The 26,825-nt window shown below is 44.1% G+C and overlaps 1 protein-coding gene across 3 annotated transcripts; it reads right to left on the bottom strand.

Annotated features, from left to right (window-relative positions):
• Positions 1-650: 650 nt before the first annotated feature.
• Znf410 (zinc finger protein 410) lies at positions 651-26,193 on the bottom strand. Of its 3 annotated transcripts, none has more exons than XM_032908117.1 (12): positions 25,846-26,193; positions 21,627-21,806; positions 20,629-20,764; positions 18,285-18,503; positions 16,549-16,740; positions 12,703-12,853; positions 10,945-11,126; positions 9,716-9,805; positions 5,697-5,822; positions 4,748-4,888; positions 3,248-3,375; positions 651-1,433 (listed from the first exon to the last, which is right to left on the bottom strand). In XM_032908117.1, exons 2-12 carry the CDS (start codon positions 21,657-21,659, stop codon positions 1,395-1,397), a joined length of 1,437 nt encoding a protein of 478 aa, XP_032764008.1. In that variant the 5' UTR covers positions 21,660-21,806; positions 25,846-26,193; the 3' UTR covers positions 651-1,394. The 3 variants fall into 3 exon arrangements, 2 of the variants coding, with proteins under 2 accessions (XP_032764008.1, XP_032764009.1); XM_032908118.1 differs by having other exon boundaries at positions 21,627-21,748; XR_004388508.1 differs by lacking the exon at positions 651-1,433 and adding an exon at positions 4,284-4,484 and having other exon boundaries at positions 3,271-3,375.
• Positions 26,194-26,825: the final 632 nt, after the last annotated feature.

The following is a 26,825-nucleotide window of genomic DNA, read 5'->3' as shown; positions in this document are numbered from 1 at the left end:
AACCCTATATCCCTGGTTGCCCTAGAACTTGTTATGTGTCAAAACTGGTCTCAAACTCATAAGAGATCTGCCTGCCTCTGTCTCTGAGTCCTGGGACCAGAGGCATGAACTACTATCCTATCCTTAGTCCCCTTTCTCTATTTGATACTCTCTCTTAAAAAGAGAATGACTGGATAATTCTCTTGACCTCTAAGAACACATCTGCTACAGGCAGGAGTGGTGTATACCTTCAGTCACAGCACTTAGGAGGCAGAGTTTAAGGTCAGCCTGGTCTACAGAATGCGTTCTAGGACCTCCAAAGCTACACAAAGAAACCTTGTCTTGAAAAAATAAAACCACAAAATGGATCCAACAACAACAACAACAATACCCCACATCTAAAACAACGGTTCTCAATCCAGGATCAGATATCTGCTATCACATATATATAAAAGGTACCTACATTACGATTCATAACAATAGCAAAATCACAGTTAGGAAGTGGCAATGAGGGGTTGGGGATTTAGCTCAGGCCCTGGGTTCGGTCCCCAGCTCCGAAAAAAAGAAAAGAAAAAAAAAAAAGTGGCAATGAAAAACATGAAGAACTGTATTAAAGGGTAGCAGCGTTAGGAAGGATGAGGACCACTGATCTAGAACAAGAGCCAAACAGGTGACTGGGTTGTTTTGTTTATTTAAAAGGAAAAAAAAAACCCTCTAAATCATGTGGTTTTTAACTTAAAACAAAAACAAAAAACAAAAAACAAAAACAAAACCCCCTATTAACATGCTAGTTTAAGTCCCATAAACAAAACAAAAAATGACCAAGTCAAAGTGTACGGGGTAAGTTGGTACCTCAGCCTGGGCCAAGGGGAGATTCAAGTAATTTAATTTTTACAGCCCAACGGCTGAGTCTTTTACTCAGGTTGCTAAGGGAGAACACATTGCCACGATGTAACCGGCATCCCTCCCTTCTCCAAAGCAACAAGGCATCTGGAAAACTCAGTGTTCTGGTAAAGTTCTGTGGTTGGAAGCAGGACATAATTCAACCATATGAAAAGATAGCTGGGTCTAGGATGAAAACTCTTCAAAGGAAAACCTCGACAGTCACAATGAAAATCTTCAGCCAACACATAATTAAACTCGCTCTTGGGAAGTCTACCCTCAAACGTTGCACTGAGAGGCAGCTACAGGTGTCCAGCCCACAGTCATGGCTTCGCTCTTGGACTGCATCCGCTGGAGGGTGAAGAGAAGCCCTCAGACATCCCTCTTCTCTGCCAGGAAAGATGAACAGAGGCAAGGCGAGGTCTTGGTCCTGCAGACTCATTTTGGTTCTGGCAGATAATTGAGCCTTTTGGATCTGTTCCCATCATGCACTCTGGGATCAGACAGAACAGCTCCTCCAGGAGTCAGCACACTCATGTCTGTCTGTCAGTTAAATCTCCTTGGTTTAGTAACTATAAAATTGAAAATGAATAGAGACTAGGTTACAGATGAATTACAGAAGCAACATGGGTGCTGGGAATTAAACTTACATCCTCTGGAAGAGCAGCCAGTGCTCTTACCTTAACCACTGAGCCATCTTCCCAGCTCCCAAAGCTTGCTTTTATTATTGTTGTTTTATGAGACAGGGTCTCTGTGTCCTGGAACTCACTATGAAGACCAGGCTGGTCTTGAACTCAAGTGATCCCTCTGTCTCTGCTTCCTGAGTGTTGGGATTAACGGCGTGCACCACCGCATTAATATGGCAATAAAATAACCTGAATTTATATGCTCAGTGACTGCGATCATACCCGCCAGTCAGTGACAGAAGAACCAACAGAAGGCACCAGCAGTGTTGAACCAAACCGTTACACGGTTAGTGACAATCCAAAGTACAGACAGCAGGAAAAGGAGTTGTGTCTGTTACAAGTCCTGAAGCGGGAACCTACTCCTAAGTGCTCCAGGGTCAAGTCTGAAGGACTCCTGGGGGCGGCAGCAAACCCTGATACCCCACTCTGCTGTTCAGAGGTTCTGAGTAATAACTGATGAAATCTGTTTCCGTCTTGTATATGTGTATGAAGGAGATCCAGATGTTTTTGAAACAAGAGCTCTCGGTGGTCTAAAACTCAGATTTTGCTGGTTAGTTGGCCAGTGTCTATCACTTACTACTCCTCTCTCTATTTCCCCAGCGCAGACCTACAATGCACATGCTGTCGAGCACAGCACTCTTTTAAACTCCCCAGTGCTGGGATTATAGACCACAAGTGAGCCGTGCCTGCTGTTTTACAGGGGTGAACCAGCTGAGCTTCCCATGCTTATGGGCAGCGATCGACCAAATGAGCATCTCTCCAGCCCACCAGAAAACAGGCAGAGCATGCCAGTAAGCAACATTCCTCCATGCTCTCTCTGTGCTTCGGTTCCAGAGTCTAGGTTCCTGCTCTGGCTTTCCTCCATGATGGACCTATCAGTTATAATAAACCATTTCCTCCTCAAGCTGCTTTTGGCCATGGTGTTTAAACCACAGCAGTAAAGGAACACATCAATGTACTAACCAAATGCAATGCGTGGGCCTTGATTCAAGTTAGACAACCAAAGACATTTTTGAAAAGATAAAAGACAGAAACTAAATTTTGGAGGATAAAAATTTACTACTAAATTTGCTGAGTATGGAAATATGGTTATTTCTTACATTCTTTTTTTTTTTTTTTTTTTTTTTTTTGGTTCTTTTTTTCGAGCTGGGGATCGAACCCAGGGCCTTGCGCTTCCTAGGCAAGCGCTCTACCACTGAGCTAAATCCCCAACCCTATTTCTTACATTCTTATCTTTCCAGAAGTATACTCTAAAAAATTACAGATAGGTCTATAATGCTTTAAAGTATTCTGGCACAAACAGTGGGTGGAAAAATAAACCGAAAACAGTGAAACATTAAAAAAGATGTTGTGTGTGTGTGTGTGTGTGTGTGTGTGTGTGTACAGGAACATGTATCCACATATCTGTATGGAGGCCAGTGTGCACAGTGAATGCTGGACAGACACGAGCCTGACACAGCTATCCAGTATTTCCATTGGTGCGTGGGATCTGAATAATGATTTCAGGTTTGCCTGGCGAGAGCTCAATCCGCTGAGCCATCACTCCATCTACCCATAGTATTTAATGTATTTATGTATATTGGTGTATGGAGTGTATGTGAGTATTTTGTTCTGTGTACCCAGCTCACAGGGTGACATTCAGCTTCCAGAAGATGCTGAACTAAGCACAGAGACAGAGTAAGGGCAGGAAACAGCTTTACCTCCTGCGGATTTACTGCAGTTAAGACAGAAACTTCATAGGACTGCCTTCCTGACTGCATGGTCACCAAGTGATGTGTCACATCAGGCACTGAAGACAGGGGCCGTGAGGATCTTTCAGTAAGCACCTCTGTAAAACAACAGGAAAATTATCTTCAATGAATAGTGAATCCACACATATGTCCACTGCTTCAGCAAGCTGATCATTAAAATGCTAAAATCTCTTCCCTGAAAAACTCAACCCCATGTTCTTGTATGTTTTTCATTGTCAGTGGATTTAGAAAATATTACAAAAGGAGGGTGGGAAGTAAAAGCTTTGATATAAGAATGGCCAATTTCAATGTAACAATTTAAAATAATACAGTTTTCAGACTGTTACCTGGATTAAAACAGTGTATGAAATAGAGCAAACACTGGCAGGCAGGCGGGCAGGCAGGGATCAGAGACCGAGAGCCAGCCCTTGAGGTGGACAGTCCTGCTGTTCTGAGTTCTATGTCTGCGTCAAGAACCTGAGCTAATCCTGCCTTCAAAATTTATTCTCAGTGTCCTTTCCTCCCTGGAATTTGCTTCTTCAAGGCCAGCAAAACTCTCCATGCGATCTGTCTTCTCATGTGGTTTGCATTAGTACTACTCAGGAAACAACAGGCGGACCTGGGTAGTACATTTTAGGCCTTGAAAGCTCCACACAGAAGTTACAAAAACATGGTCACTTTTACTTCAAACTGTGAAGGACAGGCATGACTAAAACATGATCCTACACCTAGTACGTTCATCAGTGGGATCACCATGAAGGTCTCTGGAAGTAGTTGTACCGATCAGGTTTTTCCAGAAGGATCTGTAGCTCCGTCTGCTCTCCCGGCACGCACTGAACAGTGGTGTTTGCCAGTGTGATCACACCTATTCACTCAACGGTGCTCCTTCACACAGTCATACTGAGCTTTCACTTCTCAATAGAGCTCCTGGCCCCTGTCTCCAACTTTTGTCTTTCCCATGGTGCCAGGCACACGGTAGGCACTGATAAATGCATGCTGACCTCACCTGGTAAGTTTTTCAGAGAAGAGGGCCTGGCCTGTGTAAGCTGGGTGAAATTTCTATATCAGAGGAGCAACTGTTTCCTAGAGGGCCCTTTCTTTTCTCCAGTAGATATGGCTTTGAAGGTATGGAGAAACTGCTCTGTGTCTCCTCTGTAAAACCTGGTTATGCTCTGTTTAAATGTTTAAAAGTTAAGCTCTTCCATAACTGCAACAGGAAAGACAGACACAGTTGGGCTAGGATGCTAAGGATTACAGATAATTTTATCTTTTCAATTTATTTTTTTGTGTTAACATATTTAATCATTTTTAAAAAAGGATTCATTTATCCACCCCAGAGAGTAAGTATAAATACTATTCAATCACAGAATCATACAAGAGATAATATTAAAACCTCCATTTTGGAGATACGCTATTCCTTAGTCACTAGTTACAACTTGTTTCCCCCAAATAAAGAATTAAATGTCTTACCATCATCAACTCCAAGGATAGAATTGGTATTTGGTAGATTCAAGGTCTCTCCACCAAGGCTGGACTGGGGATTCATAGACACCAGGGTTTTATTGGGAACTGAAGCTTCTTCAAGCAAACTACTGCCCATTAGTGGCTCAGCTGCACAGAGAACAGGAGGTGAGAGACATACAGCAGTCACTGTGCCTGGTCCTCAGCTCCCTTCACCAGGAAGCCGGCCACCTTTTTCAGAACCATAAGTGTTTCATCTTTCACTTACTCACTTTCAGATAACAAGAATAAATAAAAAATTTTAAATCTTTAGTTACAGACATCTTTTATGTCTCTATTCCTTAAAAGCGGAATCACAGACCAGCACTATAGACCAGCACTAGTCGACCTCAACCGCATTAGAGGAACATTTGCTTACTTCCTAGTTTTGATTCTGAGGCTGGCCTTAACCTATGGTCTCCAACTTGTACTTCACCCGTGCTGGGATTAAAGGCATGGGCCAATATACCTGGCCTTTGTTTCCTAAGGTAAGGGTCTTACTCTGTTGCTCACTTCAGCCTTCCAAGTAGATTTATAGGCATAAGCCATCAGAGCAATTGTCATTCACTCACTCACTCACTCACTCACTCATTCATTCATTCTATGTGTGTGTGCATATTTTTGTAGTGTTTACACCAGGGTCTGATACACTCTACTGAGCTGCAGGTAAAGCCCTAGTTGAACTTTTAAAGCTAAGTGTTCTAGGATTTATAATTCAGCTCATTTATCGAGTTTATTTTAAGGGAGGAACATGAGCAGTAAGAAGTTATGCTTTGAAAGTTTGCAGATGACTGTACTGTGCAATTGTTACAAACTATAAAGCTATCAAACGAAACCAAGTCTCTCCAGAGGTCCAAAAAGCCAAGGCAAGCCAATGACTTGGCTGTGGAACACAGATGTCCATTCTGACCATCCTCACCAGTTTGATCCTGTTCTTGACTCCCAGTTGTCCCCAGCTGCAAGTGGTGCTTTCTCATATGCACGTTTCTACTTCCACTCTGAGAGAAGGTCTTCCCACAGACTTGGCACTGATGAGGTTTCTCTCCTGCAAAGGGAACCACGTTAAGACTGGGCAGCCCAAAAGGCAGCTGGCAGTTCTGATGGCAGTCAGGTAGACTTAAAGAAGGTTGCTCTTTGGACACAGCCTTCTGTACATGAGGAAGGCAAGAAAGGTACCCCAGGAGGGTACATGTACTGTCTCCCAGCACTTCCTCTTTCTAGACCACAGCCTTCCAAAACAGCCTCTTCAATATGGTATCATGGCACTTACAACAGAAAATACTTACTTCCTTTCCAACCGTCTTTCATCAACCAACAATTCACACTTACCTCAAGGATTCATTACAAACCTAGGTCCATAATATCCCATGTCCTATTTCCTGCCGAGACTCAAGGTCTTTAACAAATGATTCTCTTAACATAAATGGTCTGCTCATGAGTCCCCATCAGTCTTCACTCATCTACCCAGACAGGCACGCTCAGAACAAAGGTCCCAAACCACTTTCCGCAGACAAACACTCACGTCCACAGGGCAGGCAGCATATAGGAGTGAAATGGAGCACTTCCCCAGGGGAAGGGCAGCTGTTTCTCAGTTCTGGCTACTGTTGCCATGTGCTGATGTAAGCCTTGCTCTGCCAGAATGTTTGTCTGTCTGTCTGAGACAGGGTTTCTCTGTGTAGCCCTGGCTGTCCTGGAACTTGCTCTGTAGACCAAGATCCCCCTCCCCCTGCCCCTGCCCCTGCCCCTGCCCCTGCCCCTGCCCCAAGTGCTAAAATTAAAGGCGTCACCACCACCTCTACTGCCCATCTAAGAGGAGCTAGAACAGGAATTTCAGACAAAATCCCCCAACTCGTAAATACTGAGAGCCAATTTATGACTGGCAAAAGCATTACACAGCAATGTTCATTTTCATTACTGAGGAGAATGCAAAAAACCTATCTGTGGTGGGGAATCTACCCTTACTTAGAAATACAGAGACTCTGTCCATCTGGGAGTCCCACCTCTCAAAATCTACCCTCAGTTACAAAAGGAAATAACCTACATACAGATTATTTACTGTAGGACTATTTTAAATGGCTAATGATTAGAAAAACCCAAGTAAGTGTCACACAGATTTATAGAAGAGTTAATGTGCCTACATTCTTTAGAAGACTAAGAGCAGGAAGTTTAAAAAAAAAATGTAGCCAGCCTGGGCTACAACAGTGAGTCCTAGGACACTCTTAACTATAGACTGAAACCCCCATTTCTATTCTTTTATTTACAGAGACCTCACTTGTGGGACCCAGCTATCCTGGAACTCACTATATAGCCCAGGCTGGCTTCAATTTCATGGCAATCCCGTATTACCCGCCTGAGTGCCAGGCAATAGCTATGTGGCCTGACCAAAGCCTTATTTTAAAAGAGTCAAGAATAGTTGGGCGTGGAATATATGCCTTAATTCCCAAAGTTGACAGGTGATTTTAGTGAATTCATCTTAGAAAAAACAAACAAACAAACAGACCCAAGGAGGAACAAACAATTCTTTTTTTAAGATTAATTTATATGGAAACGTGTGCTTCTGTGTGGGTTTATGTGCATCATTTACATGCATCCAGCAGGGATCAGAGGGTGTAAGGTCCCTAGCACTGCAGTTACATGATGTGGGTTCTCTGAAAGGACAGTAGTACTCTCTAACTATGTCTATGTACTAGCTATAAACATCCCTAAAATAAGTCAAGAAACCAATTTAATCTGCCCTACAGGTAGCCAAAGCACCAGTTCCTTATTCTAAAAGCTCACAATGAAGACTGGACATGCCAATAGTCCCAGAACTTGTGAAGCTGAGGCAGGAGGATCACTCTAAATTCAAGGCCAGTTTGGTCTAGGTAGCTTGTTCCAGTCCAGGCCTTCTTGAGAAAACAAACAAACAAACAAACCAACCAAACAAAACCAGCAAGCCCATAATGAGAAGCATTTTATTTAACTTGCCATTTACTTGTGTAATTGATCAAACAGCCCTACTTCATGGAGGAGGATCCAACATATAGAAGAATTCTAACTAATGTGAAGAACAGAACTAAGGAAAACTACCAATTAACTATCAGGTTAAAAAACAAGGGTGAAAGATTAAGAGAGAACGTAGGGACATGGTTGACACCACCTGAACCCACTGATCAGGTCTGACAACCAAACCCTGTGTGGTCTTGATGGACATAGGAAGTAATGTTTGGAAGGTTTTAGAGCTTGGCTCTATCTTTGCTGATACAGAAAAACAAACTGTAACACAAAGCAGGAGCTGGGAACAGCTCGGTGGCAGAGTTCTGACCCAGCACGTTTGAGGCCCTGCTTCAATCTCCAGCTCTGGGGGAAAAGACAGAAAAGGAAGCTGACAAAGTCAGAGCATAGTTTCCATAGGACCCTAGTAACTCAATTGTGTAACAGACTGACCAAACAAACAACATGCAAACAGACTTACACTCACGGAAGCCCTAACACCAGGAGTAAGCACTGTCTGCCCCTGTGGGGTCCCTATTTAAAGGAACCAACATCTGGGTTGAGGCTGCAGCTCTACAGTTAAATGTGTGCCCGTTACTCAAGAGGCTTTGGGTTCAGCTCCACAAAATACATAGAGAAAATTTAAAGGTAAATTAACTCATTTAAAAAAAAATCAACTGGAGTTATTTTGGAGACAACTAGATAGAACAGACCATGCATTGAATACAAGATAAAAACAAGACATATTTTTAAATTTAATAGCCATAAAAATGTCTATTTTTCTATTCTTACCTATGTCTGACTATGTTTGATGGTTTTCCTTAACAAGTACAACAAAGCACTCTGGAGCCAGGCACTATCCATGTGGGTCTACATCTGGCCCACAGGCTGTCAGCCTGCCACATCTACTTGGAACTTGTCACCATATAAAAACCGGCGAGGAGCTGGAGACCTGGCTCAACTGGCGGAAGACTTGCCTAGCATCCACAAATTCCCCACATGCACTCCCAACAACATCTGAGAGGCGGGGGCAAGATGATCAGAGGCACAAGGTCATCCAGTGCTACACGACAGAAACAGACCGGCCCAGCACTGCGGTCCCAACTGTGAAACCCTGACTGACTGCAGGTCTCCACACTAACTCACCGAAGTGCTCTGCTGCCTTCATCTAACCAACAATCTTGCCTCTACCTCCTCAGTGCTAATTTCTGTTTGGGAAGATGGCAAAGGAGGGCAGGAGACAAACATTACTCAGAATTTTCTACTAAGCTTACAAATCTGGCTGCTGTAGAGTACTTTCGGGAAATACCAGACATTTTTATCAGAAGATTAAGTCATCTGTACAGGATGAGCAAATTGACAGAACTGCAGGGAATTCGGGAAAACAGAGCAAAAAGCAGGCCCTAAGTCTTTTCTTTGTGCTGGCTACTGTGAAGTCCTAAGGGGCAAAGGCAGTTTCTGCAGAAGGAGGCTGAGGCAGACGTGCCCATGGCTTCTCAGATGCCTGGAACACCGCAGGGCTCGCAGCCACTCACGTCAGCCTTCCCAATTTGCCCTGGGTTTTAAATCTTCCCTCAGAAGAATGAAAGGGTCAACACGGGATACATATCAAACAACATATAAAAAGATCCAGCAGAGGGGTTGGGGATTTGGCTCAGTGGTTCAGCGCTTGCCTAGGAAGCGCAAGGCCCTGGGTTCGGTCCCCAGCTCCGAAAAAAAAAAAGAACCAAAAAAAAAAAAGATCCAGCAGAGATCTCTAAGGTCTCCACTCACAGATCCCAAGAGAACAGTGGATCCTAACTGGTGAGAAGCCCTTCTGAAAACAATGATTAATTAAGGACCTTCCTCCTGCAGCCCTGAGCTTTATTACCTGACCAATAGGACATGGAGTGTTCTTGTTAGAATACTGCCTCCCACCCTCCTCTCTTACTGTACTGAGGTCTACAAAGGGCACAGGCTCTCTACCTGAGTGAACCACCAGATGTTTTCGAAGGCTTGAATACTCAGCAAAGGAGCGGCCACATCCCTGGGCTTCACAAAGGAAAGGCTTCTCTCCTGGGGACAGAAAGTGAGACACAGGCTTAGGCTTCTTTGTGAAAATGCTTTCCTAATCATCGTGTCCTGCTTTCAATGACTGACTTGTTCTGCTTTAACTTATAATTCCAACTGGGCACCCAGCAAATGCTGGCTCTCAATGTTCTGAAATGCGACCACGAGACAGCCTTTCTGCTTTTTATTCTAATTTCTTTCTTAGAATGAGAACTGTTTACTATTTCCTTTTTGCTTATTTCTTTTGGTTTGGCTTTAAAGCTGTCTAAAACTGGCTGTTCTAGATCTAGCTCTGTAGACTAGGCTGCTCTCGAACTGAGAGATCCGCCTGCCTCTGTCCCCTAAGTGCTGGGATTGAAGGTGTGCACCACCTCCAGGCACATTTACTGTTGTAAGAAAACTGAAGAGAAAATTATTTCATCCTAACATATAAAGGTATGCCAACTGGAAGAAATTATGTCTAGAACAATTGAGATTTGTGCATGGGCTTCCCTTTCTGATTTCCTATACAGTGTACCTCCTGTTATTTTAGCCAAGACTTGGAAAGTGGCAAGAAGCAGGGAAGAGGTGCACATGCTCAGTGGTGACCTGAGGTCAGTAATAACACATTTCTAACAACGGCTCCAGAAGCACGTGTAGGATCTTGGACTAAGAAGCAAGGAATCTTCATTTTGCTTCTTTCATTCGGACTCTCATTCTATTTGTCATGTTGTAAGTGCTAACAAGAAGAAGCACCTCGGATTGTACTTTATCTCCTATTTATTGCTCTGTAACATTCACAGGATTCGATAAATACAACCATGCAATCTTCAGAGACTGGAAAACAGGCCGACTTGTCCGTCACCTCCTGGCAGCAAGCGCTAAGGTCATCTAGGACAACCTCACATTTCTTCCTACAAGGTAGGCGTTTGGAGAAAGAAGTCAATACTGTCTGTTCCTTCCTCACACAGATAAAGCTGGATAAAGGTTATTGATAATGAATCAACAGAATGCACAAGACAATGGAATTAAACCTTTCCTCAGGGACTAGTAACAACACTGTGTCTTCATTTCTACCCTCGCTGTGCCTTTAAGTATAGGGGAGCAGGGAGTGGCCAGCAGCCGGCAGAGGTGAGGAAACTGCGGGAGGGAAGAGAGCTGCTCACCTGTGTGGATGCGTCGGTGGTTCTTCAGGTTTCCAGCCGTAGTGAACTGCTTACCACACCCAGACTCATGGCACATAAAGGGTTTCTCCCCATTGTGTGTCCTCATGTGCACCTTCAGCCGCTGCAGCACATAGAAGCTCTTCCCACAGCCCTCTGCAGGGCAGATGAAGGAGCGCTCATTTCTGTGAAGACAGTCACAAGCACCAAGACCTGAGAGCGCTGTGTGCTGCGGCTGCTAAGTCAGCATTTCTGCCGACCCAAAGGCAGACAGCACACTCCCGACTGGGATGCTCAAACCAACCCAGGCTGTTAAAACTGTACAAGCCCAGTCTCAGCTGCAACACCACACAGATTTAAGGTGGTGCCTAGGAAGATCTGCCATTATTGTTGTTAGGTTGTTTTTTTTTTTAAGTTTTCTAAGACAGAGTTTCTCCCTGTAGCCCTGGCTGTCCTGGAACTTGCTTTGTAGACCAGGCTGCCTTCAAAATAGATCCACCTGCCTCTACCTCCCTGGTAGAGGTGATTAAAGGTGTGCACCACCACTGCCTGGCTGTTGTTATTTTATTTGTTTTCCTGTGTATGGGTATCTTGCCTGAACTGTCTGTGCACCGCATACATCCTGGTGCCTAAGGTGGCCAGAGGGGCACCAGATCCCTAAAAGTGGAGTTCTGGCAGCTGTGGACTGCCACGTGGGTGCTGGGGACCAACCTGCTCTCTGGAGGAGCATCCAATGCTCTTAACAGCTAACTCATCTCTTTAGAACTTACATATTAAGTTCTCAAATTATTTTGTAGTAAGACTTGAGAATTTTTACTCTTTAAGATATTTAGGTGCAAAATGTCTTATTTAAATATTTATCAGGAATAAGTTAATGAGAGGCAGAGGCAAGAGAACCAAGAATTCAAAGCCATCCTTTTCTGTACAGAAAGTCTGAGGCCTGCCTACAGCCACATGCCCAAAATAAGTAAATAAGACAACACAACCTTTCTATTAGCATACAAGAATCCTGAGCCAGGCATGGGGTGCATGGTTTCCTCAGTGCATGGGAGGCTTAGAGTGCATGGGGGGCTTAGGAAGGAGAACCGTGAGTTCGGAGCCGGCGCGAGCAAACAGTGAGAACTCATCTTAACAAAACAAAACAAAAACACAGAGCTATGGATACAGCTCACAAAACAGTACTCTTTTTTTTTTTTTTAGATTATAAAGCCCGGGTTTAGATCCCAGAACAACAAAAACAAGGTTCAAACAAGAAGTTTCCTATTAGCTGGCATGCTGTAAACCTGGGAGGCCGAGGCAGAAGATCGTTTAAGCTCAAAAAAGTTGAAGCAATGTGGTAGCACAAGAATCCACCCAGAAACAAACGAGAACCAGAGACCTTGGTCTTTTGAAGCAAGGTCTTGAGTTGGAGAGATGGCTCAGTGGTTAGGAGCACTGACTGCTCTTCCGGAAGTCCTGAGTTCAAATCCCAGCAGCCACATGGTGGCTCACAACCATCTGTAATGGGGTCTGATGCCCTCTTCTGGTGTCTGAAGACAGATACAGTGTATTCATATATAATAAATAAATAAATCTTAAAAAAAAAAAGAAAGAAAGAAACAAGGTCTCCCTACAGCCCAAGTCGATCTTAAAGGCTGAGATTACAGGTGTATATGCATCATCACACCTGACAAAGGAAGATATCTTAGCCAGCACAAATGGAGTTCCTGCTTTCCTGTAGTTTGTCTATTCAGGGACAGGTTCCTCAGTATGATTGCTCACCGATGAGTTTTAAGGTGGTACTTGAAGTGAGCTGGCCACACAAATGTCCGATCACAGCCTTCAACCGTGCACTTGAGCTTCTTTTCCGCTTGAGGAAGGGGCCCAGCATCTTTGGGTTGCCCATCGCCAGAACCAAGGTGGACATTTTCTCCTGTAACAAGTGACATTTTAGAGTTCAGGGAAAGATCCTGCTCAGACACTCAGATTCAAACGTTCCATTGCTAGCGATCGATCGTTAACCAGACAGCTGTCTGTGCTTACTAGGTATAGGCATGACATTCCTCTACATCCAGAGAATTACCCATAGCTTGCATGCTTTATTTCCTAACACTAGGTTTCTGACAAATGTAGTGATATTGAGTAAGGCTACCTTACACATATTTCATCTGCGGGGCCAGGCATGGTGGTACACGCCTGTGATCTCACCCCTGTAATCCCAGCTTTTTGTGGTGGGAGAGAAGTAGCAGGATGAAGAGTCATGCGTGACTGAGCAGTCTCAAAAGGAACCCAAGCGTTTGCAGCAGAGTTGGTAGAGAAGTAACACCCAGAGTGGAGGCTACAGAGGGAGCTTCAAGTTTTAAGTAATAGGGAAACACTTGCTTTGGATGAGTGAGTTTATAGCAGGTTTTTATCACAGACAGCCTGCCTGCCTGCCTGCCTGTCTATCTGTCTATTTTTATGCTCCAGATTCTATTCTCCTCCCAGTCACCCTCCAACAGTTCCACATCCCATACCCCCAAACCTACCTCCCTCCTACCCCGTCTCCAAACAGGTGGCCATTCTTAAGATTTCCCATTTTCTGAATCAATTTGTTCATTTCTTATCATTTGAAGGATAAGAACAACCTTCTAATTTCCTATCTCACCCCATTTTGGTTATCCAGTGTTTAAAAATGTAAACCTCAGATGAATTTTGAAAATTTGAACCAATCTTTCATAAGAGACAACATCCATGGGGCTGTTCCATAGTGAAGGGAGGCAAGACGAGTAAGCAAGCCTCGGCTCATGCGACCCGGGATCTGTTAACTAAGAATGTATGCATGGTCCACATCAACAGGTCTGTCTTCAGGCCAGCCTGGGACCTCAGTAAGACCTCGTCACAGGCTGTAGTAAGAAAGGGCTGCAGATGCTAGCTCAGTAGAGCACATGCCCAGCAAGCAGGAGACTTTACGTGACCCAGTACAGAAAGTAAGTCAAGGTAAGATGGTGTCCTGAGATGTGAAAATACTGAAGCAGAGATGGTTGGATCTCTCTAAATTCAAGGCTAGCCTGGTCTTCATAATGAGTTATAGAAAAGCCAGAAGTACATAAAGAGACCTTGCCTCAAAACAAACAACAAAATACAGAATTCAATGTCTAGAAAATCAGAGCTAGGCATGGTGGCACTCATTTAATCTTAGCACTCCGCCGGAGGCAGAGGTGGGTGGATCTCTGACTCCCAGGCCAATCTGGCCTACAGATGTGGTTTCCAGGACAGCCAGGGCCACATAGAGACCCTGCCAGGGGAGACCCTGCCAGGGGAGACCCTGCCAGGGGAGACCCTGCAAGGGGAGACCCTGCAAGGGGAGACCCTGCAAGGGGAGGGGTAGTTTGTTAGGAAAGAATTAAATACAAAATCTTAGGGGATCTCACCAACAAAATGAAACTATTTGTGTCTTATGTTTGTGGTATTTACTTTGTATTCCGGAATATAAGACACTTGTTAAGGTTATAAAGTAACTTTTGTCTTTTGAGATGGGGGACTCACTATGTAGCTGTCTGTCCTGCAACTCACTTTGTAGACCAGGCTGGCCTCAAAATCACAGAGATCTTTGCCTCTGCTTTCCAAGGGCTGGGACTAAAGGCGTGCATCACTACCCTGACCTCCAGCCCCCTTTGGTGTGAGGTAACAGTTTTTGAGTAAGAAAAACATTACAGAACACTTTAGCTTATAAAGTTTACACTTCACTGCTCAGAATCTTACTTAATCTCTAATGGCGCAAACAGGTAAGATGCCGATCTTCATGTTCTCTGAACAGAGAAAACGAAGAGTGCAAGGCGAGAAATCAGACCTGCACTGCTTCTCCCTCCCTCCCTCCCTCTTCTCAAGACAAAGTTTCTCTGTGTAGCTCTGGCTGTCCTGGACCTGTAGACCAGGAAGATCTTAACTCACCCGAGTGCTGGGATCAAAGGTGTGCACCACCACTGCCTAGGCGGCACCATTTTCTAAATGTGACTAAAATGGTGAAAGTTTCAGGATTTTTTTTTTTTTTTCTATTCTTTTTTTCGGAGCTGGGGACCGAAAGGTTTCAGGATTTTTGAATTAGAAAAATCATCTTAGAAGAAATCTTCCCCAAATGGTTAGATGAATACAGGGCACCGTGAAGTCACTATCAAATAATCATTTGAAGATCAACAAAAGTATGAATATTCTGTGTAGGAGTTATTGTTTATAAAAATAAATATTCTGAAATATCTGTAGAATCCCCAAGTTTATGAGATATTATTTAGTTTTTTGTTTTTATATGAACAGTAATTAGAAAATAATTATAAATATGTTCTGGATTACCAGGCAAGAGCTCCAAATAGTTGTCAACAATGCTGTGTGTAATCTTGGCTTGGTTAGTAACAATAGTGACAGGTGTGGTAATAACTTAATCATCACAGACTAATGAGAAAATACAGAAAGAGAACTAATCAAGACACCTAAAAATTAATGGTAGTTATGTAAACGAAGGTTTGACTAGTATGGGGGGTTTTGAATCTACCACAGATCTGTGGTTAGGCATGAGAGTTGCACTTGAAGACCAATGTGGGGTAAGGGAGTGTGTGAGGTCCTCTGGAGCTGGAGTTACAGGTTAGGATCCACCTGATGTGGACGTTAGGGAGCAAACTCAGCTCCTTTGGAAGAGCAGCCATCACCCTTAAGAGCTGAGCCACCTCTCAGCACCAAGACAGCCACACTTCTGAGCTGCCTGGGGATCCGGGGAAAGTATTCCAAAGTGACGTCAGACACATGAAGTTGTACAGGCTAAGCTGAAGAGACACCAGACTGAGAAAACAGCTTAGTGGGGGAAATGCTTGTCACACAAGCATGAGGACATGAAACACAGAACAGCCATGTGTGGGATATTCCTAGGAGTGGGGAGGACATACCTTTATCCTCCATGTGTACATGTTCGTGCACACACACATATACACTCAAACTTTTTAAACAGAAAGTAACTAGCATAAAGCAACTGGATAATGAATATCAACATAGTTTTAGCATTATGAGTCAGATTCAACATTAATTTTACAATTGTACTTTATTAACTTATAAAGCTATTTTAACTTCTTTGAGCTCTAAATATAAATGTTTTATAAATTTTGATCTTTACATACTTAAGAATGATTATGATAAAAGCATTCAATATTGTTGGCAATTCTGCTAGGCTCCACCCAGCAGCTACCTAGCAACAACTTGCAAGGTAATGTGCCTTATAAGGCCTATGTTCTCTCTCTCTCTCTCTCTCTCTCTCCCTCCCTCCCTCCCTCCCTCCCTCCCTTTTCCCCTCCCACACCCTTTCTCTACCCACCCACTTCTCGTTCTCCCCCCATCTCTCTCTATTCTTTTTCTCTCTTCCTCCCTCCTCTTTCTTCCTCTACCCCTTTTCCAGGTCCCCTTCCCTTCCCCCAATAAGCTCCCTTTTGTTCTAGGCCTGTTCCACGGTGGTGAGTCCTCAGGAGAACACCTTGGCTGGAGGTGCTCTGTCCTGCCACATTATTCTGCCATTTTACAGAACACAACTGCAATTATACACAATTCAAAATACAGCCACTCCGTTACCCAAGTCTCTGTATGGAGAAACCTGAGAGAAAGTCTCACCATTGCTGCCAGTTTTTGCATTCTTTGCTAGCTGTGCACGAGTAGCCGCGATCAAACTGTCGTGGGCCAGTTCCTGAACCCGGAGGAACCATGGGATATTACTGTCTGTGCTCTCAGCAGAGAGGAAGTCAGCCCCCGAGTCCTCAGCCTCATCCTGTACAAACACAAAGTGCTCAGCTGAAGAGCCCAGACCTGAAGAGGAAGAGAACACAGGAAGATTAGCCAGCGTCCTTTCATTAGACCCGGCCCAGACACTTGTCCCGAATAATCAGTCTAGATCTTCCCTTCTCACTTCAAGTTTCTGTTCTTATAAATAATTAAGATATCGTTTCTCCACCCAGCCCACAGGCTTACTGCTAACTCTGCCTCCTCTTGTTTCAGAAGCAAAAGTTCCTTCCTGGCAACCAGGCCACCTCCCACTTGAAATACTCCAATCCTGTGTGCGGTCAGGTCATTCTCTCTTGAATGCTTCCGTTAAGTTCTCTCTCACCAGGGCTGGAAAGATAGCCCAGCAGTTAAGAGTGGCTGTCATTACTTAGGCCAAGCTGGCCTTGAACTCAGAAATCTGCTTGTCTCTGCTTTCCAAGAGCTGGAGTTAAAGGTAAGTGACCCACGCCCAACAAGTTTTCTTTATTATTGATTTGTTTGAGCCAGGGTCTCACCATGTTGCCTCCGCTGGCCTCAAGCACGTCCTCCTACTTCAGCATCATGGGCACTGGGTTTACAGATATGTACGCAGTTTCAAAAATAACTCTACCTTCTAACTTGTATTTCTATTCAGTCACACTCTACTCTCCAGACCCACCCGTCTTCCAGGAACTACTATTTTTCCCAAGGCAACCAGATTTGACCTCTCTAGTCCATCCTACAGCAGTTGGTATCATTTAGCACCCTTTCTTCCTTAAAACACTTTCCTCCCCTGGTTCCTGTGCACCATTCTCTCCCAGTCCCACTTGCTGTTCTGCTGCCCTCTGAGGTCCCCCTGCCCAGGCTCCCACACTTACCTTCTTCCTACTTATGTTTCAAACTTACCTGGAATCCAAGAATGTACAACACATGGTTCGCAATCCTGGGTGTGATGAGCTGCCCGACTGACTACTTTGGACCAGACCTCTCAGAACTCTAAACTCCTAACTCTCCAAAGGATACTCCCTCATCAATGTACCCCCAAACCGAAACATCTGCAGACACTTCTGGAACTGAGCATCCTCCCCCAAGCTGCTTCTTGCTCTCACTCTCCTGGTCAAGGGCAACACATGAATTTCCCAAACAAGGGATGATTCTGTCACCAGCTGTAGGGACACCTCTATCCCTGCACTCACGGGTGAGAGGCAGGGAGATCCCATACTCAAGACAGTCAGTGCTACACAGAGACGCCACCATATCCAAGGAGTTTACCATTGGATACACACGCCTAACACCCAACACGTCTCCCAGGAGCAGGCAGCGTCCTTATTTTGTACACAAATTGTGCTGCACAGAGGAACAGGGATGACAAAAGCCAAAATGTGAAGAACAGACTTTTCTTATATTTGGCAGAATTACTAATCAGCCATGTCACAGACTTAAACAAGACAGTCTCTGTCTTCCTTCATCCAGTGCGGTCACGGATCACACAAACTCGCTAAAGCAATCGAATAAGAAACACTCTTTGCATTTTATATATATTAAATATTTGCCCCACCTCTAACTTTTTCACTTTAAAAATGAGTGATTTCAGAAAAGACTAAACATACCTGCTCTTGTTAGGTTCAGAAGGATGAACGAAGTGCTATCACTTGGCTGTAGATCTTGCAACAAGCTAGGCGACTCTGGTGTGGACAGGAACTCTGGGGACTTCTGTACAGTCTGAGCCCTTGTCTCTTCTCCGTCTGGGCCCACATTCACCTGAAGGCTCCTCAAAACAGCTGAAGAAGGGACCTCCTTGGAGGAATTAGCATGATTTGCAGTTTCATCTAGTGAAGGAAAAACGCCATAGCTTTATAAAGCCCTCACCTCCAGGAAGCTCACGCTTTCAATACAGCGCACCTAAGAACTACACCTGACTTCGCTCCAGCACCCTTCTTTTTTCTTTTTTTTTTTTTTTTTTTCGGAGCTGGGGATCGAACCCAGGGCCTTGCGTTTGCTAGGCAAATGCTCTACCACTGAGCTAAATCCCCAACCCCTCCAGCACCCTTCAAGAGTAGACTGTGCTCTCTTTTTTGCGAATACAAAAACTGCCTCAGAATAATCCCAGGGGGGCCAATCGTCTGGGAAAGCACTGCAGGCTTACGGAAGAACCAGTGCACTCCAGTACAGTTGGGTTTACACTGAATGTACAGAAGTCATTTAAAGACTTGCTCTAGGGGTTGGGGATTTGGCTCAGTGGTAGAGTGCTTGCCTAGTAAGCTCAAGGGCCGGGGTGCGGTCCCCAGATTATAAAAAAAGACAAAAAAAAAAAAAAAAAAAAAAAAGACTTGCTCTAAAGAAATTCATACACAAGTGGATCTCTGCGAGTTCAAGGCTAGCCTGGTCTACAGAGCGAGTTCCAGAACAGCCTGGACTACATAGAGACCCAGTCTCAAAAATCCAAAACGGAAGTGTTCCAAGTGTTAAAAAAGGGAAGAGCTAGGCCATATGTATGGCTCAATACAATTAGGAATTACACTACCATGATGACATATGACATATATAATATTTTCAGAGGCTTTCATTCATTTTATATATATTAAAGGAAGGTAACACTCTTTCCTCTTTTAGCAGATGGCAAGCACGATCCTAAGAATAAAAATGGGCAATAATGTAAATATTCCTAATATCACACAACTATACAGTAAATGCTAATTTAAGATGGTAATTCTACGCCATGTGTATTTTACCAAACACACACCAAAAACTATTTTAAGAACATAAACTTTACAATAGCTCTAGCTATCACAGCACAGTATCGGAGAATTCAGACATGAACAAAAAAGTTGTGGTATGTAAATATGGCAGGATACCATGACTGAGACTAAATGAAACACGGCCACAATAAGGATGAGTCTCACAGGGCTGGAGAGATGGCTCAGAAGTTAAGAGCCCTGACTGCTCTTCCTGAGGTCCTGAGTTCAAATCCCAGCAACCACATGGTGGCTCACAACCATCTGCAATGGGATCTGATGCCTTCCTCTGGTGTGTCTGAAGACAGCTACAGTGTGTTTATATATAATAAAATAAAATAAATCTTTAAAAAAAAAAGTGCTTTAAACTGTCAGGCCATTTCTCTAGCCCCAAATATTGTAGGTTTTTTGTTTTTTTTTTATAAATCACGTCATGTATGAAATGATATATATATCATACTTAGAAGAGAAGTGATTAAATTAGATAGAAAGGTCCAGATGCAATAGTTTAATCTAATAAGCTGGTATTCAAGTATATCTCTAAAAAGGTGAAGGAAAAAAGGAAGGAAGGAAGGAAGGAAGGAAGGAAGGCAGGCAGGAAGGAGGACAGAAAGGAGGATCAAAGGTCTTTAAAAATATATAGGGCAGTGGTAGCACACAGCCTTTAATTACAGCAGACACAAAGGCAGGTAGGTCACTGTGTGTTTAGGCCAGTCACAGATCATAGCCAGACCCTGTCTCAAAAACCAAAAAATGAACAGAACTACATAATCACTTCCTCAACTACACTAGCCTTTACACCACTCCCTCCATCCCTGCGGTCTGGCTCCCCAGCCTTTCTCCGCCTTGTTTTCAGTCTCTGTGTCCTTGGCCTCCTGGGGGCCTCCAGCACTCTGATTGCCCTTGGCTCCATGACTCCTGGCTATGCAGAGAGTCATCTACTTCAGACTTCTTCCCTCCTCCGCTGGCTCCCTTGCCTGAGCACATGCCTTCAAAGGGGAGTGCCACAGTGCTACAATGAACTTTCTGTCTCACTTTCACATCCATGTTCCTACGCTTAAACTACTGAGGCTCTCATGACTTCCATGGCTGCCTTTTGATATGGCTCCTAAATTTTAGTTTCTGTCAACCAGCTGTAAAATAATTGCATCCTACTCTTGGCACAGCGTCGTCTAACCGCTCAAGTCGTCTTTGTCCATCTGTAGGGAACATATTTTACCTGGTAACATTAGTCGACTGCATTCTGAGGCCTCGGTCACTGGAAGGAGGGATAAGCAAGTAATGTCTTTAGCTTCTGATTCCACTAGCCCTTGTCCCAGGGGGATGGAGGTGTTCTGAACAAACTGAACCAGGAGCTGAGGAGGGGAAAACAAGCAAAACTGAGAATCAGAATGAATCTCAACTTTAAATGTATCAAACAAGTGATAATATAATTAAGTCTTATTCCTGGTCTCAGTCATATACATAGAAAAACTAGATTAACTACATTTATCAAGGTGTTTGCTCTACACAATAGTTGATTTATAAAATTAAATTGATCTGTCATTTTCTATCATAGAAAAATTATAAAAATGGGTTTTAAAATGATGAGCCCCCTTGGTTTTAAGTCAACTGCACTGTACTGATTACATTAGAGAGCACTTTCCTGGGTACTTTTTCACTTATTCCTAAATTCCTAAGTAAACACGTATTTACAAATGACGAATCATCCTGAAACACAGACTTGTCTAAGATGATATAATTAAAGTTCCAGTCTTCAAAATTAAGAAATGATTTCAAATTTAGTGACTTTTCTAGTATAAAACACAAACTTACTAAGATTAAAGTATGAAAAATGATAGAAATTATAAAATGCTTAAATCATATTTAGAAAAATTATTTTCAGATACATATTAACAAGATTCATGTAAATAAATATATATATACATAAATATTACAACTATGAATATAAATATACTTTAGAAATAGAAACTATCTTATCATGTTTAAGTACTTTAAGTATTTCCTTAAATACTTAAATAGCAGATATAGAAAACTCACGAAGATGGAAACTGAATAATAGCAAAGTCTCTGAGAAAGCATTTAGTAACAGAAGACTCATAAACTAAGCATTGAAGTAAATCTCATTTGGCTCTGGAAGTCAAGAATGCTTACGATTAAGCCGCTCATGTTGTTTCCTGACTAACGGTCTAAGAAGACACAGCTAAGTGGGCTCACCTCTGGTTTGGACTCTAACTCATCTGATAACATTGATTCAGCTTCTGAAATCCTGTAGCTGTTCGGGGGGACAGGGTCACATCTAATTCAGCCAATGACACCTTCCTGTTACATTCACATCCCTTTAAAAAACAGAACACTTCCTGTAAGACGCTGAACTAGGTTGGTAATCAATTTAACCTAAAATAAGGGTAAAAAAAGAGAAAGACACAGCATTAAGAGCAGTCAGCAAATGCAGCTAAATCAACAAAGGCATCCCTTTATGTCCAAAAGCCACAAGCAGACACTCAGCCTGTAACATGTGTTTTAAGGCAGAACAAGCCCAAAAAGTATCAAAACCTATAAAAAGCAATATGCTTTGATAACTATCTTCATTTTTTAAATCTTTATTTTTATTTCATGCACGTGTAACTAACTCCCTGTGTGTCCAAGTGTCCAGAGTCCAACAGAGGGAATCAGATTCTCCTGGAGCTCCATGGAGCTAAGCTGCCCTGTGTGGATGCTAAGGGCCAAACTCTGTTTCTCTGCAAGAACAGCAAGTGCTCCTAACCACTGACCCTTATCTCCAGTCCACACAAAAGTTCCTCCTTCTAATGAAGCCCTGACTGCCTGAAATTCACATACAGACCAAGCTGGCCTCCACTGTCAATGATTCTCCTATCCCTTCCTGAGCACTGGGAGGGATTACATACACATGGCTATGAAAGGGTCTTAAAATATGGAAAAGCTATATTCCCAAAGATGCTCATTGAAAATATAAGACAAAGAACTGGAAGCAACACACAATAATCTTTTAGAACACTTAAACAAATACGTACTATATAGGGCTTGACTATTAAATATGGCATTGTCACTTCGAAACACAGTTATGACTAGGGATGCGGTTTAGTGATAGAACATTTGCCCAGCATGTGCAAATCCCTGGGTTTGATTCATAAGACACACACACACATACACACACACACACACACACACACACTGAAGACCATGCAATAAAACATCGATTACAAACCTATTTCCCATTTTAACAGTAATTACATCGTAAGAAAAAGGTAAAAAGAAATTCACAGACAAAACAGCAGTTTTATTGTTTAACAGGAAAGTGTGACTTACTCTTTTTTCTTATTCTAAAAGGTAATTATGCCATTCTGATCATTTAAAAGATAAGTCTAGCAGGGGCTTGGTGGTGCAAAGCTACAATCTCAGCACTCGGGGAGCCTGGGCTCTACAGCAAATTCAAGGTCTGTCTGGGCTATTGTGATCTCAGAAAGACAAAAACAATCAAATTTACAATAGTACTCAAGTCTAGCTGTGTAACTCAAGGTAAAGCACTTGCATAGCATAGCACAATGTTCAAGTGTAATCGTCAGTATTGAAGACAAACAAGCCAACACACGGGGGTGGGGTGGGGGCGATGGGACTGTTTGGACACAGATGCAATGGATTCATCTGCATTCTTCCTCCCTCCCGCCCTTCCTCCTTCCCGGGTCCCTACTGGACACTGAACCTAAGGTCTGTCTATCCACGCTGAGCACAGACCTTGCTAGTTCCCTAACCCGAATCTCCTGGGTAACTCCCTGCCTCCACGGACTTTGGCACATGAATTCACTTAATTTGGTGGAACTGCTGGTAAAATTGGGAGTCTGAGATCCATAAAGTGAAAACAGGAAAAAGGTGTGGTGGCAGGCATCTGCAAGCTCAGCAGTGGGAAGACTGAAGCAGAACAGGGAGGTTTGCGGCTAGCATGAACCACACTGCAAGATCATCTCTGGAAATAAAAAGGAAGCAATGTGTTCAGAGCACAGTGGCTCATCAAGTGTCCTCCGTAGACCTCATCTGTAGCACAGAACTTGCTAAGCACACCAGCCAGCAATACAATGGAAGTGCACAAGCTAGCTTTGCCAATTCCAGGTCCATTACCTAGCTAACCGGATTCAAAAGCTGAAATGAAAATTTTGTTCTTGCAACGCAAATCTTTAAAAAAAAAAAAATTAGTATTTTTTGGAGACAGACACAGTGGCACACACTTCAATTCCAGCACTCTAGAAGTATAGGTAAGCATACTGCTAGGGGTTTGAGGCCGGCCTGGTTTACATATTGAGTTCCCAGGCCGGCCGAGGCTACACAGTTGAGTCCTTGTCTCAAAAATGATGTTTCACTGGGACAGTTCATTTTTAAGATTTTTAGTTTTTATTTATCGTGCATGGGTATTTCGCCTGCATGATGTCTGTACATCACATGTATGCAGGACCCATGGAGGCAGAGGGTGATGGACCCTCTGGAACTGGAGTTACAGAAGGTTAGGAATCACCATGTGGGGTACTGGGAACTAAGCCCAGATCCTCTCACACATTTTGACAAGTACAGTTAAACTGTCTTTAGTATATTCATAGTTCCGAAATCACACACATGCTCAGTTTTGGTTGTTGGGCTGTTGGGGGGAGGGGCTGAAAGGGTTCACAGACAGGCTCTAACATATGCTGGCCTGGAACTCCCGCTCACTCCCGCTCACTCCTGCTCACACCTTCTCACACCTCGGAACACTGAGACTACAGGCGTGTACCGCCATGCTTGGCTAATTTTACATGTTCCCAAAAGGAACCCTGAAGTCACTACCCACGTCTAACTTAGTCATTATTGTGGGTTGAAATGACCTCCATACAAGTTTCCACGTGACTACACAGAAAGCACTGGATAAACACTCAGATAGAGGATAAGTAACGTGACACATGATACCCAATTCCCCACCCCTTTGCTCCAACTTTTCAATTCCAAGCTTTCATTATTAATTGCTTGTGGGGTAATTCTGCATCAGCGTCTCCAGCCAAACCCCGTCTAAAGGCAGATTACCATCTCCCCCAGCAAACCTGTTCTTCTTGAATTATCTCATTCATTTATCGCCACTCCACTTCCCACTCAGCTGCAACTTCTCTCGAGTCGTGCCTCTCATCCTACGTTTACATAGTCTCAGTCATCAATAATAATCAGACCCCAAATTTACCCCTCCTAGGATGCTATCTAGATTTCTCAGTACCTTTTAATTACCCTTTTCTTTTTTGGTCAACTACACTATTAGCACAAACTTTTGCGTGGTCACCTTGCCTTTTAAAATTACCCTTTCCAATCTATATTTTACCCAAACACGCATTTTTTTCCCCAAAACACAAAAATGCTTGTCACTCCCCATATGCACTTTAGTATCTCAGAATAATGGCCAGCCCCTAAGGGGAAACCTCTTCACTGACATACCCCACCACCACCACCACTAAAAACAAAATCCTTGGAAATTGTGGGGTTTACCTAAATTTGACACCTACTGGGCTACAAAGCTTAAATTAGAATCCACATCTTCTGATGCTTGCCCTGTATTCTGCCAGACGACACGATAACACAAAGAGTAATACGTCTCAATGCCAAACACCCAGAATTGCCCGTCTTTACTTCGCACTGTTTTATTCTCTTTGCATACGTTACACTGCCCTTTGTGTCAAAGTCTAATGTAAATGTATGAACTCTTAATCCCAAATCAATAATATTTAACTCCCGAGTGGTTCCTAAGTACATTTCAGAACCTCGTGAGCAAGTGAGACAAAGTTTAATAAACTAATTGGATAGTCTTCTCTTGAGAAACTTCAGAGAACAAGTTGAATGTGCAAAACACATCCTGGCTGCAAACACTCGCAGCCCACACACGGGCCTCAAGTGACAGGCAGAGGAGACACCAGAGGTCCAGCCCTGGTCCGCAGACGTCCCTATTCCTGACCAAGGAAGAGAGTGGACGCAGGATAGGAACCGGCAGCCCCGGGTGAAACGCCGGCAGGGCACCGCTGTAACCCTTTCCGCCAGCACAAAGGCCTCAGCCGAAGGCCCTCAGGTCTGCGGGCAGGCCCGGCTGCGGGTGCAGTCCGGAGCCTCCGCCTCGGGGACTCGCTAACTCTGGCTTTCTGGGGGCATTCTGGTTTCCAAGCACCCTCCCGCAAAAACGAGCAAAAGAGAAGAAACAGCGTGCCCCAGCTCCTGAAAGGGGTTAGGGCCGAAGCCGCCCGGCTTCCGACCCGTCGCTCCCCGCCCGCTAGACGCCTGGGGAGCCTAAGGGGGCGGCTTCCTTGTGCCCTTCGGGGGCGACCTCGGCTCTAGATCCCCAGATCCCGCAGTGGCTTCCTTTCTCTGCGGGACCACCTAGCCGAGCGGGTGTGGCTAGCACTAGCCTGGAGCTCACCTTCCAGTCTAGGGCAGCTGGCCGTCCGTCAGTCAGTCCCGAATTCCGTCCACACTCGGCGTCTTCCGGCTCCCGCCGGAAGCAGCTCCAGAGCGGGACAGGAAGTTTGGCCGCCCCCCACCAACATACCCACTGGCTTTCTTCTCCGCCCTACGGTGTTACTCAGGTCGAGGTGCTGACTCTTAGGCAGCTGCGGAGACCGGTCCTCTGCTCCCCACTACATACACACACCCCGACACACACAGGGTTCCCGACCGAGGAACCACAGCGTCCCGCCCCCTTCTCTGCCCTTCAGGGCTCTCAGGTCCGCGAAATGTGAAACCAGGTCAGTGCATTCTAGCCGTGACGTCACTGCCTTCCGGCTGAGGCGAGGAGTGCGGCGGCGGCGGCGGCGACGGCGGCGGCTGGGATGGGTGAGATGGTGGGGTAGCTTTCTCCGGAGATGAGGACTTAATGACAGCTGACGAGAAATTGTGCTCCCGAAACACCAAAACCGCATAAAGAGCACTAAAAATGTTCATGGCCCAAGAGGGACCTGGAAATGAAGAACTGCATTGCCCATAGGACTGGGCATGAATTTAGGCACATGCTCATACAGCTTTAGAAACATTTAAGAATTCTCCAGAGATCTTGGATGCCCTGACTGAGGGCTCAGATACCAGAGTTCCAAGCTGGATAATAGTTCTTGTTGAAACTTTCGAGTTTGATTGTGTGAAATTTAAGATCTGGCGTGGTGGCACACGCCTGTGACTCCAGCAATCCCAGCACTAGAGGAGTTCCTGTGAACTAGGGCTGCGCATGGTAAGACCTTGTCCAAACAAAAACAAACAAACAAACCATGATGTGGTGCAGAAGAGTAGGGGTCTAAAGATAATGCTGTGGGAATTAATGTTCTCTGAAAGTGCTTATTTTCAAGTTTAGAGATAAGCCAGGAGTCTGGGTGAGCTAGGGAGTAGTAGTTTTGGTACAAAACGTTCTGG

Source organism: Rattus rattus, chromosome 7 (assembly GCF_011064425.1).
Source record: "Rattus rattus isolate New Zealand chromosome 7, Rrattus_CSIRO_v1, whole genome shotgun sequence".
NCBI classification, from domain to species: Eukaryota; Metazoa; Chordata; class Mammalia; order Rodentia; family Muridae; genus Rattus; species Rattus rattus.
Note: the sequence above shows the minus strand (reverse complement) of the source record. Positions and strands in the feature narration are given on the sequence as shown.